The sequence below is a fragment of the Crotalus tigris genome, unplaced genomic scaffold, assembly GCF_016545835.1.
Source record: "Crotalus tigris isolate CLP2741 ecotype Arizona unplaced genomic scaffold, ASM1654583v1 scf7180000017666.379230911805:20528666, whole genome shotgun sequence".
Taxonomy (NCBI): domain Eukaryota; kingdom Metazoa; phylum Chordata; class Lepidosauria; order Squamata; family Viperidae; genus Crotalus; species Crotalus tigris.
In genome coordinates this window covers 17,790,880-17,810,585 of record NW_024096552.1, presented here as the reverse complement: position 1 = coordinate 17,810,585, position 19,706 = coordinate 17,790,880, and the positions used below count along the sequence as shown (strand labels likewise).

General features: G+C 38.4%; 1 protein-coding gene across 1 annotated transcript in view; it reads left to right on the top strand.

Moving 5' to 3' along the window:
* Nucleotides 1-19,706, top strand: part of ITGA9 (integrin subunit alpha 9) — a 250,241-nt gene that overhangs the window by 218,517 nt on the left and 12,018 nt on the right. The window contains exon 27 of the mRNA XM_039336863.1: nt 7,881-8,000. Within this exon, the coding sequence (XP_039192797.1) occupies nt 7,881-8,000 (120 nt within the window). The remainder of the gene's footprint in view (nt 1-7,880; nt 8,001-19,706) is intronic.

Here is a 19,706-nt window from a genome sequence, read left to right as displayed (position 1 = left end):
GTCAACATTTGTAGGTTTGGTGAGTTGCCAGAGGACTATTTATTCCAGCTGTTGTTTCTAAGGCAAAAAGAGCTTCTGCTTCTTTCTCCTCCATCCCTGGTATACTGTACCTTACCAAACCCCAGCCCAATCATGGAAAGCACCTCATGGCATTCTGGAAATAATTAAATGATAATATGACAGAAGGCAATAGAGAATTCTGCCTTCCAAACCAGAGGCATTTGCTCAGTCCAAGGAAGAATGAAATAAAATGATTTTGCACAGATGGCACAGACATTTGCCAGCCACGGAGTACAAAGAATATAGTAATAAGCCATCTCTTAAATTACTAGCCAATTGTTTCTAATCACCCTGACCATGATTAGGCCTTGCAAGATGGTATGGAAGATATCCCATGCCCATACAAATTGTAAACATCTCCTGAGATATTTATTTATATGATTTATGTTTAACTAGATAATCACTTAAATAATTATTTATCTAGTAACAATTAGTAATAATAAATGATTTAAATAAAATGCTTGAATATTGAAAGATATTTAAATTTAATACCTATTAAATAAAAATATTTTTAATCAGATTTAGGCTTTAATGTTTATCCATTTAATTTAGAAAAAAATTTAAGCAATTAACTGAAACTTATTTTATGAATAGATTTGTATTATGAATAGTAATTAGGTTCTACTGAAATCATTATTAAATAAATTTCCTGAGTTTTCATGGAAATTAGGTTCACTTATTTGGTATTGATCCTACTCAATGAATTAACTTCTATTTCTTGGTAAAGACTGATCAGTCAAATAGCAATGGAGATAGTAAAAATCTTTAGTGAATAGTGGTTGGACTTTTGTTGCCATGTGTATAGCAAACAGATGAGTCTCTTTTCCAAAATAAGACTGTTTAAATAACTTTAAGTATGAATGCACTACAAATCTGTTTGCTAGGTAGTTTTGTGAAAAACTCCAGAAAACATTGGCATCTCCATCTTCATAGGCAATTACCAAATTGCGCTATGAATTTATTTCTTAATTAATTCCTGGCTGAGGAGAGAAAAGCCCTATATGCTACTTGGAATAGAACATTTATTATAATGTAAAGTGTAAACACCAAATCTGTAATGAAAGCTTTTTCAGTATGATAAGAAATTTTAAAATATATAATGCTGGAATTCTAATTGTGTTCTTTAAGGTATCCAATCTTGTGCTGTTTGCTTGGCATTCCACAGTAAATCTGGTTCTGTTCTTAGCAGGTTGATCATAGATTCAGAATATATATTGTAAATGAATTTATAATTGATTCCACATTTCTATAATGATTTTTACTTATGTTCATACAGTCACTTTTCTTCTATATCACTCTTGGAAATCTGTCAACTCTACGGTAGCACTAAGCTCACTTTGTATGGATTGCCCTAATGTGATGATACTTTTCAAAATATCAAGCACTAAAGCAATAAAAGATTGAATGTTACATGAGTGAAGATACAGGCAGCACAAAAGGCATGGCATCTGGTGGGCACATTTATTTTTCCACAACGCTTTTGCCAGTACCTTGAAAGATGAATTACTTCCTGTTTTCACAATGTTCACCGGACATCTTGCTAATGAAGGCGGTATGGTAGATCAAGATCTTTTTTCAGTTTGGTTTTTCTCCATAGATCTGAAAGGTCACATATGGGCAGTGCATGTGTCTCTCTGTCTGTGACTTACGGAGCCTCTCCTCTTCCCCATAACCCAGCTAATTAGCTATTAATTGCACAGCAGGAAAAATACCAATGTTCTGGCATTGCTAATACGTCGTTCATTAGATTTGAAGGGAAGATACTTTTTAACCTATACCAGTAATCCAAGTAGCTGTGGGATGCTCTTTATTGGAATCCCAAGGACGGGAAATTAATATTCTTATATAGTTGAGACCAGAATATGTATTTACATACATAGCTTAATATGTGTGAATATGGGCTCATGGATGTAATTATTTATTCAATCAATGCTAATCAGAAGTGGCAGTGGGAAGTAGAAGTGATGAAATTCTTGTCATTTTCAAAGATATAATTTATCCCAGTTGGAATGTGAAGTAGGGATGGTTTCATCAAGCTTTTCAGGTGACAAAAAATTATATTTAGGAGTTCCCCTACCTCAAGACCATTTGGAACATGATTTGAAGAAGCAGGTATTCCTTTTTTTTTCCATATGCAGAAAATCATATAGTAGAATTACTTAATACCAACAAGGCAGCAGCATCCAATGCACCTGAGATTCATAATCTTATTGCTGTAGCTCCCCCTTCCCAATATCAGATACTTGAGGCACCCTTTCCCCCCTCTTTAAAACTAGTGTTAAGAGATCATGCTGAGGGAGAAGAAGAAAGAGAACTATTTCTAAATACAAACACCCAGCAGATGGGAGATCATGTAACAGGTTATCAAATAAACAACTATTAGTTTGTCATGCAAATATTCTGGAAAAAAAGACTCAAAAGTTTCAGTTGGAAAAAGAACCTACCTTAATGAACTCAATAAAAAAAAGAGCTGGAGGATTCCTATCTCAGTTCTTAAGATACTGTGTTCAACCTGATTAAAATCTTCTTTTGTACATAAAGGGCTTTGGCAATGTGTTTTGTACAGTAGGAAAGCTAATCTGGAAATGTCTCTGGCAAATAGAAGGGCTTTACATTCAATATATAAGCTATTATTTTTTTCATTATAAAATCTCCACCCTATCCATTTCCCAAGTTTTTTATTTAATTTTGACATCAAAAGTACATAAACATGTTAAAAATAAATCTTTCAGGTAAACAATGTGTGTGTCAGTGGATTTGGTGATGATGAGTGAGGGGTTTTGTTTGCCTTTAAGGAGGTCTTGGTTCATATCCTACCCCCATTAGTGGATCCCGTGATATTGTAAAATTTTCATCCAATATCTAACCCACTCTTTTGGGGGAAGTTAATGAAAATATAGTTGTATAACAGTTTCAGAGGATTTGGATGGAACAAATTATTTAATCTTTTTCAGTCAGGATTCAGAACTGGATATAGAATGAAACGGTATTGGTTATGTTTTTGAATGATCTCTGGCATGAGTAGGATGGAGGTTGTGCATCCATCTTTGTTTACTTGACATCTAGGCAATTTTTAGTATCACTGACCATGGTATTTTTTTGGATTGTCTCAGAGGATTAGGGTGATGTTATGTTGGTTCACCTTCTTTTTCTGGAGTCACTTCCAGTAGGTGTATTGGGGAAGAGAAATTCCATCCTCAGCTCCTACTGTGTGGGTTGCCCCAAGGATTGGTGCTCTCTCCTCCTTTGTTTAACATTTACATGAGGCTGCTGGGTGAGTTCATCTGTCACCATGAGATGCAGTATAATTTACAGTGCATTCAGAAAGTATTCAGACCCCCTTCACTTTTTTCTTCAGGCAGGAAACCCTATACCATTTTGGACAAATGGCTGTCCAGTCTCTTCTTAAAAACTTCCAGTGTTGGAGCATTCACCGCTTCTGGAGGCAGGTTGTTCCACTGGTTAATTGTTCTAACTGTCAGGATGTTTCTCCTTAGTTCTAGGGTTTTTTCTCTCTCCTTGATTAGTTTCCATCTGTTGCTTTCTTTTCCTGCCTTCAGGCACTTTGGAAAATAGCTTAACTCCCTCTTCTTTGTTAAAATTAATTTTTTTCTCATTAATCTACATTCAATACCCTATAATGATAAAGTGAAAACAGAATTTTAGAAATGTCTGTAAATTTATTAAAAAGAAAAAACTGAAATATCATACTGGCATAAATATTGAGACCCTTCACTCAATACTTAAAGCATTTTTGCCAGCAATTACAGGCTTGAGTCTTTTTGTATGATGCAACAAGCTTTGCATATCTGGATTAGGGGATTTTCTGCCATTCTTCCTTGCAAATCCTCTCAAGCTCAGTCAGGTCCCTCCAGAGATGTTCAACAGAGTTCATGTCAAGGCTCTGGCTGGGCCACTCTAGGACATTCACAAAGTTGTCCCTATGTCACTCCTGTGTTATCTTGGAGGTGTGATTAGGATCGTTGTAATGTTGGAAAGTGAACCTTCAGCCCAGTCTGAGGTCCTGTGTACTGTGGAACAGGTTTTCGTTGAGGCTATCCCTGCACTTTGCTCCATTCAGCTTTCCCTAAACCCTGACCAGTGTCCCAGTCCTTGCTGCTGGAAAACATCTCCATAGCATGATGCTGCCACCATCAGGCTTCATTGCTGGTATGATATTGGGCAGGTGGTGAGCAGGCCTGGTTTCCTCCAGACATAATGTTTAGAACTGAGACCAAACAGTTCAGTCTTAGTTTCATCAGACCAGAAAATCTTCTTCATAGTCTGAGAATCCTTCAGGTGTTTTTTTTTTTTTTTTTTTTGAGAACTCCAAGTGGGCTTTCATGCTTTTTGCACTGAGGAGAGGCTTCCATCTAGCCACTCTGCCAGAAAGCCCAGATCGATGGAAGGCTGCAGTGATGGTTATCCTTCTGGAACTCTGTCCTATCTCCACCTAGGATTTCTGGAGCTCAAAATGACCACTGAGTTCTGGGCATATCTCTTACTAACCCCCCTCTCTCCCAAATGCTCAGTTTGACAGGGCAATCAGCTGTTGGAAGAGTCCTGGTTGTGCCAAACTTCTTCCATTAAAGGATTATGGAGGCCACTGTGCTCTTGAACCTTCAGTGCAGCGAAACTTTTATCATAGTCTTCCCCAGATCTGTGCCTTGAAATAATCCTGTCTCTGAGCTCTGCAGGCAGTTCCTTTGCCCTCATGGCTTTTGCTCTGCTACAGTGTGCATTGTCAGCTGTGAGGTCTTCTATAGAGAGGTATGTGCTTTTCCAAATCATGTCTGATCAATTTAATTTACCACAGGTTGACTCCAATCAAGATGTAGAAACATGTCAGTAACGGTCTAGAGAAATGGGAGGCACCCAAGCTAAATTCCAAGTGTTGTTGAATATGAACTGAATATTTCATATGTGATATTTCAGTGTTTTTCTTTTTAATACACACATTTCTAAAATTCTGTTTTCACTATGTCATTATGGGGTACTGAGTGTGGATTAATGAGAAAATATGAATTTCAACAACTGTAGAATCAGGCTGCAGCATAACAAAATTTGCAAAAGTGAAGAGGATCTGAATACTTTCAGAATGCACTATATATGCTGATTTACATTTCCATTACATTTCCATTCATAGTGAATTTAGCAATGCTCCAGATATTTTATCCCAGTGTCTGGAGGGTGTAAGGGTCTGGATGAGGAGCAACAGGCTTCATTGTACCCTGGTCCTCCAGTTCTAAATTTGGCCTTAAGTGGTGGAAGGGATTATGCTATCCCACACAAGTCTTCTGTACAATTTAGAGGTTTTCCTGGACTACCACAACTACTCAATGAATAGGTGGCAGTTATGGCTAGTAGGGTATTTGCACAACTTTGTACTGTGTGGCAATTGTGCCTGTTTCTAGACTGAGGGGATGTAATCATGGTCACTCATTCTTTGCTCCTAGTTGGATTACAAAAGTGCATTCTACACCGGGATACTGAGGAGTATTTAGAACCTTCAGATAGTGCAAAATGTAGAACTGTGAGCAGCTGTGTGTGCTTCTGGTAGAACACACATTATACCTCTGCTTCACAAGCTGTGTTGATTACATATTTGATTCCAGGTCTAATTCAAGAGGCTGGTGTTGACTTTTAAAGCTCCTCATGGCACAGGACCAGGTTACTTGAAGGACTGCCATTCCACCAGATCTATTAGAGTATGAGTATGAGTATTATCAACTAGTAAATTACATTTAGTGTGCCCTAGACAGTGGGATTTTTCTGTAGTGGTCTCCATGCTGTAAAATCTTCTCCCTCCTAAGCTTGGTCTCATATCATCTGAGCTTCCAAAAGTCTCTTAAGTCTTAGTTCCACCAGCAAGCCTGGGACGTTCAGGGGACAAGAAAACTTTTGAAGTTTAACAACTCTTCATCTGCTGTTTATTTTTTCTTGCTGTTTTTAAGAGTCTTTTTGTGGTTTAATTTTTTTTATAATTAATCATGATAATAGTTTTAGGTATTTATTGTTTGTATAGCTTTATTTTATGGCACGGAGAGTTGCTTGTTTGCTGAGATGGGTAGCTATATAATTGAATAAATAAATAGATAAAACTTTGTTTCTAATTTTTGGTAAACTTCCATTATAGACCTTTTTTCCTGACATAAGCTTAATAATAATAAAGTTGGAAGGGACCATGGAGGTCATCTTGTCCAACCCTCTGCTCAGGCAGGAAGCCCTATACCAGGGGTGTCAAACTCAATTTCATTGAGGGCCGCATCAGCATTGCGGTTGCCCTCAGGAGGCTGGGTGGGTGTGGCCAGAGTGGGTGCAGCCTACTGGGTGGGTGTGGATGGAGTAGGTGTGGCCTATTGGGTGGGTGTGGCCAGCTCTACATCATTCACGTCAAGGGTGCCTGTGGGGGCCTCGGCAGGAGTGGGATCTGAGGGTCTCTGGCAGAAGGGGGTGGAATTAGGGCAATTGCCTAAGGCATGGTCCATTGGAGGAGCCTCGCTGTTTCTCTCAGGCCATTCGGGGGGGGGGGCTTATGGAGCTAAGACTTAATGCATTTCAGCATAGATGGCCACCACAAAATTGTACATTGGCTCCCAGCCGGCCTGGGCCAAGGCCAAGGCAGAGGGGGCCATTCCCTCATTGTTTCCAGGATGGTTTCGCGGGCCACATGAAGCCACTTCGCAGGCCTCATCTGGCCTCCGGGCCTTGTGTTTGACATGTCTGCCCTATACCATTTCAGACAAATGGCTGTTTAGTCTTTTCTTTAAAACTTCCAGTGTTGGAGCATTCACAGCTTCTGGAGGCAGGTTGTTCCACTGATTAATTTTTCTAACTGTCAGAAAATTTCTCCTTAGTTCTAGATTGCTTCTCTTTTGGTTAGTTTCCATCCGTTGCTTCCTGTCCTGCCTTCAGGTGCTTTGGAGAATAGCTTGACTCCCTCTTTTTTGTGACAACCCCTCTATCATGTCACCCCTCATCCTTCTTTTCATTAGACTAGACATACCCAATTCCAGCAACCGTTCCTTATATGTTTTAGCCACCAGTCCCCTGATCATCTTTGTTGCTTTTCTCTATACTCTTTCTAGAGTCTCAACATCTTTTTTACATCGTGACCAAAACTGGATGCAGTTTTCCCAATGTGGCCTTGTAAAGTGGTATTAATACTTCACGTGATCTTGATTCTGTCCCTCTGTTAATGCAGCTTAGCACTGTGTTGGCTTTTTTGTGATTGTCCACTAGGACTCCGAGGTCCCTCTCACAGTTACTACTATTGAGCAAGGTACCCCCTATACTATACCTGTACATTTGGTTTTTCTTGCCTAAATGTAGAAGCTTACTTTTTTCACCATTGAATTTGACCTTGAGAGACAGGTTGATTTCCTTTCCTCTCCTGTTTTCAAAACAAGATGAACTTGATATCTACAAATATTGTGGACATATTGCACAATATTCTGCAGACTGACCAGGATAGAAACTAGGAGGAAGTTCCAAACTTCGCTAAATTTAAAGTAGACCCATTGAAATTAATCTCTATCTTATTATTGCATTCTGATGATGACAGATACTGAATGGAGCTTCACTTGTGGGTGGAAAACAGCAGAATAGAATCATCAAGAATGAAGCATGCCACCTTAGTTGTACTTTTGATTTCATACAAGGCCTTTAAAAATACTTTTGAAAGTAGTCAAATGTTGTAATTGTAGTTTGACATTATTATCTTGCTTTTAGAATTATTGCCAGAGGATCTAATGAAGTATATCTGTCATGGGGATTACTGAAGACTAACTGTATGATTTCCCCCTCTATTTGCTCTGTAGGTGGTCTTTGAGGCCTTGCACAATCTGGAGCCTCGTGGTTATGTGGTTGGATGGATCATCGCTATCAGTTTACTGGTGGGAATTCTCATCTTCCTGTTATTGGCTGTAGTGCTATGGAAGGTAAGCTGTCTGTCAGACACAACATAGACAAAAGGATTAGCCATGGCCTTGGCTTAAAGTGCTTTTTGGTCTTATAGGCTCTCTAGCATCCATTAATTGCAAAGAATCTTATACCCCAGGATCATTAAAGTTCAGAACAAAAGGTTGTGTTTTCATTTTCTTTGCTGGGAAATTGAAGGATTAGTTAAAATTATGTCAGAACCTTGAAAGAGGAACATGTTATGGCAGATTCCACATAAACTGATTTTTCATGGCTGGCATTGTAGAAAGTGTCTGTTCATGTTTACATCTAAGCCTGTGACAGAGCCATTGCTTTACTGTTGCATCAGTTGTGAAAAATAATTGAGAACTGACCAGAGGGAAGAGAGCGTTTCTATCAGTCTGAACAGAAGCCAGTTGAAATGAAGTTGTTTCTCTTCAATGAGGTGAACCAGAGAATGCTGCTTGAGCCATCACAGATCAGAAAACACCAAGCACAGTTTGATTTTCTGGTAGTCTGGGGCCAAGTCAAGGACAGTGTTGTGTACTTCTGCCCTCGAGAAATAGTCATTGGCTCATATTTACTTTGAGGCAAGATGACTGTGCAGTTCATAAATAAAAATAATAATACCATTTATATGCCTCCTCATATCTGAAACCATCCTTACTTCCACCGTATCCATTCCCAAATCATGAATCATGTTTTATTCTTTAAAGTTCTTACTCCCCCCCCCCCAGAATCTTAACTTCATTCAATGACTACTTCCTCTGCTCTTGTCTTCCTTACCACCCCTTCTCTCTTCCTTCTATGTTGTTCTGCAGTTCACTTCAATTCAGTTTTTCTGTATAACCAATCCCCTTCAATATGCTCTTTTTGTATTGGACATTCAGTTTTGTATTAATTTATCTTTGATTCTGTTTCCTTGAGTTTTAACATGCAAATTTCTAAAATAACCCATTCACATTGCATTCAACCTACTTTTATCTTTCTTGACATAACCCAGCCCTTACTTTCATTTAAAAATATGCTCAAGCATTTCCTCATACAGCAAAGGCTGCTTCTTTCAACTAACAGTGCTGTAGATCTAACCAACTGAAGACCAATCTCCAAATTTCTCAGTTAAAATCAGGTAGATACTATATCAGCAGGGTGGGGCGGGATAAATGACATAACATGCTTATGATGTAATAATTCCACTTTTGTACAAGCTTCATGATAATCACATACACATAACTCAGGAGCAGGGCTTGTTTCATATTTCTGACAAAGTCATCAAGTTCTTCAGATCCTTCTGAATGGTAGTGCATAATAATATAATTCAGTAAGCTCTGGTAACAGAAGGTAGGCATACACAATTTTTTGTATTTTGTTTATTTATGGAAGTAGCTTTCTGTCTTTGAAGAGGCTAAAGTAGTCCCTTACCTAAATAGACAGTGCTACCATGGAAGAAAACAATACTGATGTTGACAACACAGCTGGAATATTTAAGTAGACTGGTAGTATTTCCAGGTGAGGTTAAGATTCTTTTGCTGATCAGAATCTCAGCCAAATTTTGTGCTTGGTGCAAACTCCTAATAATGATGTCACTTCAGGAAACTAAGAATTAGAAGGTGGCTGCACATACCACCTAAATTTTATGGTTCTGGTCTATTTCACAGCAGCAGTATTTTTTTGTCCTTAAGTCTACAAAATATGCCTTGTTATTCCATTGAATAGATAAATTTGTACAGATAAATCACAAGAGGTTCTAATTTAATTATCATGTGGTTTAGATTTCAGTAGCATTTCAGTTTTCTTCTTAATAACACATCTTGAATACATGAAAGTCTCTTTGCCCAAATTAAACAAATCATGCATTTCACTGTGTTTGTCATGAAGTTGCTTAGAAAAGTGTCAGCCCTAAATACACAGGACTTGCTTAGGAAAATGATCAAAGCACTCTTCTTATAAATACCCCACATCATATTTTTATGTTAAGAAAATTCTTTAAACTTTGTGGAAGATCAGCCAATTTAAAAATGAACATGACAGTAAGGATTCACTATAAATGCTTCCTAACTTATCCATTTCCCCCTCTCCATAGCCTCATGTTATATTACATTCTTGGGAAATGGGAAATAATCTACATTTATTCTGCCAGTGATTTTTGTATAGCCTGTTTTTAAGGATTAAAAAAAAAAACATTTCTTTATCTGACTTGCAACTTTAGAGAAGAAAGTTAGGTACTGTTTCCTATATCAGGAAACCATCATGGCTAGGGGGATATAACCTGGAACTTCTTATTCCATATTATTGTCCTTTTTTTTTATTCTCCAGTGCTCCCTAATGGCCATAGTTCCCAAGAATCTTCAGCAGCAATTACTTAGCATTTCAAGACAGAAAACACAACAGCTCTGTAGTCTATGTCTTAAACTAAGTATAATATAGTTGGAAAAACAACAACACAATTCTTTAAGCCCAGGAAATCAACATCCATCCAGCCTCTACCAATGTATGTGACATGGGCCAGTCATTTTGTACTTGAATACAGTTATCAGAACTTGGTCTTCTCCTGTCTAAGGAAAGTCTGTTTGGTAACAGAATAGCAAACCTCAGCCTCTGTCTCCTCAGAAGTGAACTCTGCTGAAATCACTGGGACTCCTTCCAACTTATTAAATGTAGGGTTATAGCCTTACAAACAAATGGGACTGTTTTCTCTTATATCTGGAGAAATTATGCTTATTTTAAACTTAAGTTTATATTCCTCTGCTACAGAGTTTTCAAAAACAAGATTCAAGCAATCAACTTAATCTTTATAGAGATAATAGAGAATGTTCTTCAAATTAAGTGATCAGAACAAAGTACAGTAGTGCTAGTAGTAGTAGTAGTAGTAGTAGTAGTAGTAGTAGTAGTAGTAGTAGTAGCAGCAGCAGCAGTAAAGTTGGAAGGGACCTTGGAGGTCATCTAGTCCAACCCCCTGCCCAGGAAGGAAACCCTATACCATTTTGGACAATGGCTGTCCAGTCTCTTCTTAAAAACCTCCAGTGTTGGAGCATTCACCACTTCTGGAGACAGGTTGTTCCACTGGTTAATTGTTCTAACTGTCAGGAAGTTTCTCCTTAGTTCTAGGTTGCTTCTCTCATTGCTTAGTTTCCACCCGTTGCTTCTTGTCCTGCCTTCAGGCACCTTGGAAAATAGCTCGACACCCTCTTCTTTGTGGCAGCCCCTGAGATATTGGAACACTGCTGTCATGTTCCCTCTCGTCCTTCTCTTCATTAAACTAGACATACCCAATTCCAGCAGCCGTTCCTTATATGCTTTAGCCTCCAGTCCTCTAATCATCTTTGTTGTTCTTCTCTGTGCTCTTTCTAGAGTCTCAATATCTTTTTTATATTGGGGTGACCAAAACTGGATGCAGAATTCCAAGTGTGGCCTTACCAAGGCATTGTAAAGTAGTATTAATACTACACGTGATCTTGATTCTGTCCCTCTGTTAATGCAGCCTAGCACTGTGTTGGCCTTTTTGGCAGCTGCAGTATACTGCTAGCTCATATTTAGGTGATTGTCCACTAGGATTCCGAGGTCCTTCTCACAGTTACTACTATTGAGCAAGGTACCCCATATACTATATCTGTGCATTTGGTTTTTCTTGCCTAAATGTAGAACCTTGCTTTTTTCACCATTGAATTTCATTTTGTTAGACACTGCCCAGTGTTCAAGTCTGTCCAGATCCTTCTGTATCTTAAGCCTGTCTTCTGGAGTGTTGGCTATTCCTGCCAGCTTGGTGTCATCTGCAAATTTGATGAGTTCCCCATCTATCCCTCGTCCAAATTGTTCATAAAGATGTTGAAGAGCACTGGACCCAGAACAGAGCCCTGGGGCACCCCACTACACACTTTCCTCCATGTAGATGCGGTTCCATTGAGGACTACACACTGAGTACGGCCGATCAGCCGTACAGATCCATCTGGTGGTGGTGCTATCTACCCTACATTTTTCTATCTTGTGAAGTAGTAGGTTGTGATCTACTTTATCAAATGCCTTACTGAAGTCCAAGTAAATTATGTCCACAGCATTCCTCTGATCCACTAATTTTGTCACTTGGTCAAAGAATGCAATAAGATTTGTCAGGCATGATCTATTTTTGATAAACCCATGTTGGCTTTTAGTAATGACTTTGTTTACCCGTAAGTGTTCGCTGATTCGTTGTTTGATTATCTTTTCCAGGATCTTCCCAGGTATTGAGGCAGGCTGATAGGTCTGTAATTTCCTGGGTCCATTTTTTCCCCTTTTTATAGATGGGAACTACATCAGCTCTTTTATAGTCCTCTGGTAGTTCCCCAGTGCTCCAGGGTCTTTGAAAAATATAGTTCAGTTGTTCTGAGATCACATCTGCCAGTTCTTTGAGAACCTTGGGGTGTAATCCATCTGGCGATTTGAACTCGTCTAGGCTGGACAGGTGCTCACTTACCATTTTCTTGCCTATCTTAACTTGTGTTTCTATTCTGTTTTTTATGGCACTATTTTTGATAGGTTGGTCTCTTTTTTCCCTTTGTGTAAAAACAGATGGAAAAAACAAGTTAAATAATTCTGCTTTCTCCCTGTTGCTTGTCACCTTCTTGCCACTTTCATCCACTAATGGACCAATCATTTCCTTCACTTTTTTCTTGTTTTTTACATGTTGAAAGAAACTTTTTTTGTTATCTTTGACTTTGGTTGCAAGCCTTAGTTCATTTTGAGCCTTGGCTTTCCTCACTTCATCTTTGGAGGCTCGGGCTATTTGCTGATATTCTGACTTAGTTATGTGCCCCTCTTTCATTTCTATACTTGTCCTTTTTATCTTACTGTGGTCTGTAATTTAAGGCTGCTATAGCAGCCTTATATATATATTTTAGACCATCAGCCCCCAACCTTTGGGACACCAGGAACCGGTTCTACAAAGAGAGGTTTTTCTATGGACTGGAGGGGGCGTGGTTTCATCTGCTGCTGCATCCCTCCAATGGGGTTTTGCTTGTTTGCACGGACTGGTTTCGGCATGCCATGGCCTGGTGCCAGTCCATGGACCAGGGGTTGGGAACCCCTGCTTTAGATTTGTAAAACAGTTCTTAAAGTGTAGACTGCATAGTACGGCTGAAGGTGAATAATTTGGTTCTGAAGAATATATTTCTTGGCTTGAACTATCCCCAAATTAAGCAAAGTGAGTAATCTGCAGATTTAAGCTGAAGAGTTTCAAAATAGTCTATTTGATATAGAAGTGTTTGTTTCAAAAATAATTGATATGTAGCAATCTCATAACCTATTTTGGATCTTGGTTTGTTTCATATTGGATAAAATATAATATATCAAAATCACTTTCACTTTAAAACATCTCTGTTTTGCAAGCACACTGATGCCCAACTTGCTTCTGGATGTGGTTCAGAATACTGGCTATTATCTATAAAGCCCTACATAACCTAGGGCCTGGTAACTTGAGGGACCAACTATCTCCTATAGTATCTGCCATCAATTGGATTTGGCAGGGATGGCTCAATACTAACTGTTAGGATCCTGGAAGCACACATCTCCTCTATAACAACACCAAATCTCTGAAATGAGGTTTCCCTTTGAGATCTGACTGAGCCCTACCTGCTGGTGTTTTGGAGAGCGATGAAGGCCTAGTTTCTCACCCAGGCCTTTGGCAAAGAAGATAAAGGTTTCCTTTTAACCCAGGTTGCTTTTGTTTGTTCCCACTGGTATTGTCATTATGATTGTTTATTTTTAATGTTTTAAAAACTTCCAAGTCTATCCAACCTGCAGCTCGCAGGCCACATAATAAAGGTCCTGGGTAACTAATAAAGGAGCCCATAATATTTTATTAAAAATATTTAAAAATAAAGGAAGTTTGTTATTTATATACATTAACAGTATTATATAATTTATATGCCGCCCAAGCTAAAGCCTCTTCACTCATACAGCCCAGGCAAGTCAAAAGGTTGGTCATGACTGCTCTAAATTGTCCAAAATTATTGGAGAGTTGCACTGTTAGGCAGATGATGGACATTCATTCCACATCCTTCCCAAGCGCCTTTCCCAAAGATGCTTTTTCATGAGGCAACTGGACTTTCTTGTTGTTCTTTGAAGACATTTTGCTTCTTATCCAGAAGCTTCTTCAGCTCTGACTGGATGGTGGGGAATGGAAGGATTTATACTCTTTGCAGACAGCTTGTCATTTGCATTTTTGAGAGAGTAGTTGAGGCTACTTGGAGGTTTATCTGTGTCGTTAAGATCACCTAAGTAGTGCAAATGAGTCTGAAGCGTTCATGGAATTGTTGAAAGTTCTGACTGAATAGTGGGGAATGGAAGAATTTATACTCCTTGAAGACAGAATCCTTAACATTGAAGTTTACAGAAATCCCCACACACAGATCAATATTTACATTTTGATTCTCACTACCAACTGAAGCACAAAATGGAAGCTATCAGAACCTTACACTACTGAGCCAAAGGCCTTCCTACCAGCAAAGATGGGGAAAAAAAGAACTAAAACACATCAAGGAAGCTCCTCCATAACAAAGAAGAAAACAATAAATGAAGCAATGTAGTCATTCCATATATAGCAGGAATATCGGAAAAGCTCAGGAGGATCTTCAACCAACACAACATATGTGCACACTTCAAACCCAAGAATACAAAAAGGCAGAAGGATAAAATACTCAGACACAAACTGAGCAATGTATATATGCAGTACAATGCAATGAGCCATGTGCAGATCTGTACATTGGGGAAACAACCACTTCATAAAGACATGGCACAACATAGGAGAACAAACCCATCAGGACAAGATTCTGCATTTAAAAGACAAAGGCCACAGCAAAGTTCACATTTTGGACAAATAGGACTGCTGGAAAGAGGCCATTTACCGTATATTCCGGTGTATAAGACGACTTTCTAAACACTTAAAATCTTCGCAAAAGTCGGGGGTCGTCTTATACGCCGGAAAAATATTTACTCAGCAAGTTTTCTCTCCCCCCCCCTCTCTCACTCAAAAAGAGTCCTAGGGTTATTATTAAAACCAGCTGATCAACTAAAGATATCTCTTTCCAGCCTCTATACTGGGAGTACGATAGGCATTATCTGGCTGTCGTGACAGTAAGATTTCCTGGAGGTTTAATCCCCATTCTATAATGCTACATTGCAAACCGTCTCTTCTCTTCTTCCCTCCCTTTTGCATCCCAATTCCTTGCCCACCCCTCCAGAACTGCGGATTGGTAGTGGCCATCCCCTGATTAATTCATTCAAAGGAAGTAGAAAGGGATGGCCCATGTAATGGGGAAGAGGGGAAAAGAGTTGTAGGGTGGTTTTTTTTATATAATGAAAACAAACCTAAGCATCTGCATCCATTCAAGGCACTTCTCAGTGCTTCTTCATGCAGGCTTTTCAGCGTTTACCTCTCACTGCCTGTGAGAGTAGCTTGGGGGAGGCGGAGCTTATGGGTCTGGAAGGGGAGGGATGTCAGCTAAATTCCTCTCGGATTTACGAAGCAGGAATGGAGTGGGGACAGAAAACAGCTACACAATCCTTTCGCCTGTCGACTTCCACCGAGCTTATGCAAGCAGTTCCCCCCCCCCGCCGCCTAAATAAACTTGCATGGTGCATTTGTGGTGTTATTTATGACAGATCCTGGCTGGTCAATCTGGCTCCCATCTATAAGTACTGTAGTGCACTGAGTTTTAATAACAAATTAAAAGGAAAGCATTTACTCCCCCCCATTACCTGAAAAGGGGGCAACTTATCACATTTGTGGAAATGCAAGTTTTCAAAGGGCGAATGCCTTTCTTACTTGGTTTATTAACTGCTTCCTTTCCTTCTTCCCTAAACATTCTGGCTGTCTCCAATTTCATTCTTGGTAGTGTTGCTTTAAAAAACTGCTGAGAAGTCCTTTTGCAGACAGGGCAATTTTCATCAAGGTGTGTGTGCGATTGACAAGGCAGAGCCTTTGACAAACAGGCAGGCTTTCTGCTCACTCAGCTTGGAGAGGCTGTGGAGGATTCGCAGGGTGGAAGACTGAGAGGAGGAGATCCCCGTGTGCAGCCTGCTTGCTCCAAGCCAAAGCTTGCTACTGGGGGGGGGCAATGGAAGGGACCCGGGGAGTCACACGCATGCCTACACGTGCATGCACACACCCTGAGCTACTCATTTGGACTTACAGGTGGCCAATGAGAACTTAGAAACTGTGCTCCCTTTCCCCCTCCCTCATGGAAGAGGGGTAGTCTTATACGGCGAGTATAGCCCAAACTCTATATTTTAACTGGAAAAGTTGGGGGTCGTCTTATACGCCCAATCGTCTTATACGCCGGAATATACGGTATGTCAAAATTGAACAGCCCTTTCTCAACAGAGAGGGAGGGATACAACATTATCTATCTCTAGTCTACAACACAGTCCTTTTCAACAGAACCAAGAAGGCTCCACACCTACTTCACTATTCAGGTGAATCTGATGATACAGATAAATATCAAGTGGCCTCAACGAATCTCTAAAAGAATGCAAATGACCAGCTGTCTGAAAGGAATATAAATCTTTCCATTCCAAACCATCCAGGCAGAGCTAAAGAAGCTTCTTGGATGAGAAGGAAAAAGAATAAAGTCCAGTTCCCTCGTGAAAAAGCATATTTGGGACAACTATAACCTGGATGACTAAGAATCTTCACAGACATTTCCAAGGGCCTAGAATATGTGGATGTTGTTGTTTGATGGTATTAAATATATTGTTGCAAAAAGTAAGCTATTCCAAGTAAAGTTGCCTTTTGTAATTGACTGATGGTGATTTTGTCAATACCAATGGTGCTCCAGCTGTTTTGAGATTGCACCCAAGGTGCTTATTACCATTGGTACTATCTTTGATTACTTTTACTCCAGTTCTATTTTTATTTACAGGTGTGTGTATTTTGTGATTTTCTTCAGTTCTTTCTCTTCTATTTTACTGTCTCCAGTCACTGCCATGTCCATTATCTAGACTTTTTGTCTTTCCTATTGAAGTTTATGAATTTTCAATAAGTAAGAAAATGCCCAATAAATTTCTTCAGCATATGGAAAGCTTAAATGAACACCACAGATTTTTCCTCATTTGTACAATGCTCTGACAAATCTTTGGAGAAATAGAATTGATTGTGCACAGTTGCCACTTAATATAAGTAGGAGTCTGAACAAATCATTCCCACCCCCCATGGTATTGCAGTTTCTCCCCCAAGTAATGGGACTTTGTTGGAGGTCTCTCTATATATATTTGTATTCTCTGCAACCATATGGGTAAACATTGTATTAGATTTTAAAGTGTAATCAATTGGGGGGGTATCTGTACATCAGAAGCCAGTTATGCATTTTAGCTTTTAGTTTGCATCATATAAACATATATAATCTCCTGACAAGCAAGAAGTTATTTTATGGGGTAAGCAATTTTTCAGAATGACTAGAATTCTTAAGAACTCAAGCCAAGGCATATATGTATGTCAAATTAAAAAGTGCTAATAATTACATGATTAGAAACTTCTAGAAATATAAACTAAAGCAGCAGATGCATTTTAAAAATAAATAATTGTTTCAGAAGTACATTGTTTTGAAAACTAGAACATATTATTTCTTTGATCTGTATTTATCATTGGTTGAACCAAATATACAGCAATTGCTCATACTAATACGATAATTATAGAACAGATGTAATGTTCCATAATGTTATATACTTTTGGCAAAAAATGGACCATAATTAAATTGTATTACCCTTTGCTTGATCTCATTAATAGCGTTTAAAGTTTAGCTTGAATATAAAGTTCCAAATAATGCCAGAGGTCCTTTAAAAATATTTTTGCATCCTGTCAAGAGACAAAAGGAACAACATATTCATTAAATCATATGCTGGATGATAAAATGGCATTTAGCTACCACTGTATTCCAGCTTGGATTTGTGAAGTATGAATGTTCTTGGGCAATTTTAAAAACATATTTGGAACAAATACTCTCTTTTCTGAATGCTGCAGGGAACAGTTCATATTCTTTTACCAGTTTCACTGCTGTAGATAATTTGATGACAAATTTTGTTCTGTAAAATGGAGTTTGGTTTATCTTAATTCAGAGATAAAGTCCAGTTTGTTTCAAGAAAAAACAAAACAAGGGAGGGAACTCATGAAGGCTGTAGAAGACCTTAGATTTGAAAAGGTCATGTCCAATATCTAGAAGAAGTAAAAGGACTAAAAAATTATACAGTCAGGATATAGTTGGAATTTGAATGGAGTGGGCTTACTGCCAAAAAATAATAACCTAAACAATATTGATTACAAAGGTCAAAAGAAAAATTGAACGGGTGATCCTTAGTCAAAAACTTATGAAGCCCACAGGCAAACCATTAAAACCATGCTACCCTATCCTTCCTCTTGTCTCCTTTATTATAGATTGTAGTAGCCAGTAAACCAGCATTAAACTGAAGTCACGACTTTTGACCAGAAGCTAGACATAAAGAGAGAGAGGAAGAATGCAGCATAAAACAGCATGTTTTTATTTCCAATTTTCATACTCTTAAGGAAAAATGCTTGATAGATAGAAAACCATTAAAGTTTGAACTTGCCATTAGTACCTATATACTTAAGTGGGATCAGTAGAGAACCTGAATAATACAATTCTCTGCATTCACATAAACTCATAAAGAAGGCACAAAGTATTGTGCTGACAATTTTCATTGGCTTTTTTAAAAAAATGATTTGTCTTTAAATTAATAAAACAATAATGCTCTTCATTTTTTTATCCCTCAAAAATGAAAAAAAGGACATGTCAGTGAAATTGTGAAATTCCTTATGGAGTTCCGATAGTTCTTTAGTTATGAGATGACATGGAGGATTTATAAGAGGATCTCATCTTTCCTTATCCCAGCAGTCTGATCTGCCCTTGGCTTCACATATGTCAGTTGAATGCATGAGGGAATTTCTGCCTTTTGCCCTTTTTCTTTACAAATCAAGAAAGATTGGAGGACCACAAAGTTACAAAGGTTTAAAGGAAAGCATATCAGAATACAAAGCGCTCTTTTTAACCTCATGATCTTTTTCTCTGAAAAAGTGCAAATGTCCTTCCATAAGGAATTTGAAAGACATTGCCAAGCATCCTTAGAATGAGGTACAAAAACAAGTAGGTTGTTTTTCAGAAGAACATTTTCAGAAAATTGAGAGATAGCTTTTGGCAAAGTGATGCCCAAAATATATGATATGCACAAACATCAAATAATTATCACCATGCATGACATCCAAGTGAGACTGGAGTATATGCACAAGAAAAGAAGGATAGCATGCATATTTACTAATTAATAAATAGATTTTCCATTAGGAATTGTCAATGTAGCTTGCAAAACTGTATGTATAACAGCGCTACAGTTAAACAACCAGTCGAACATTAGATCAGTTGGCAATAATGATACTTAGTTATGCTATGCCACATTTACCGTAAGTTCAGAGTTTCATATTCCTAATACATTTGGTCTCCTCTTGCATTGAAACTAGAAATTCCAATTTATCTGTAAACTTTCCATTTCAGAAATCTGTTTGCTACACTTTTAAGATTGGAAAGACGTTCTTTTTCCATTTAGTGCCTTTCTTTTAACCTTTCCTGAGCTGTTTCTATTGGCAGTTCAGTGGACATTTAAGCCTTTAGTTGTCTCTTCTTGTTGCAGTGATTAATTATTGTTTAATCTAGCTGTCTATTTTTGGTCTGAATAAGCTATTTTTATAC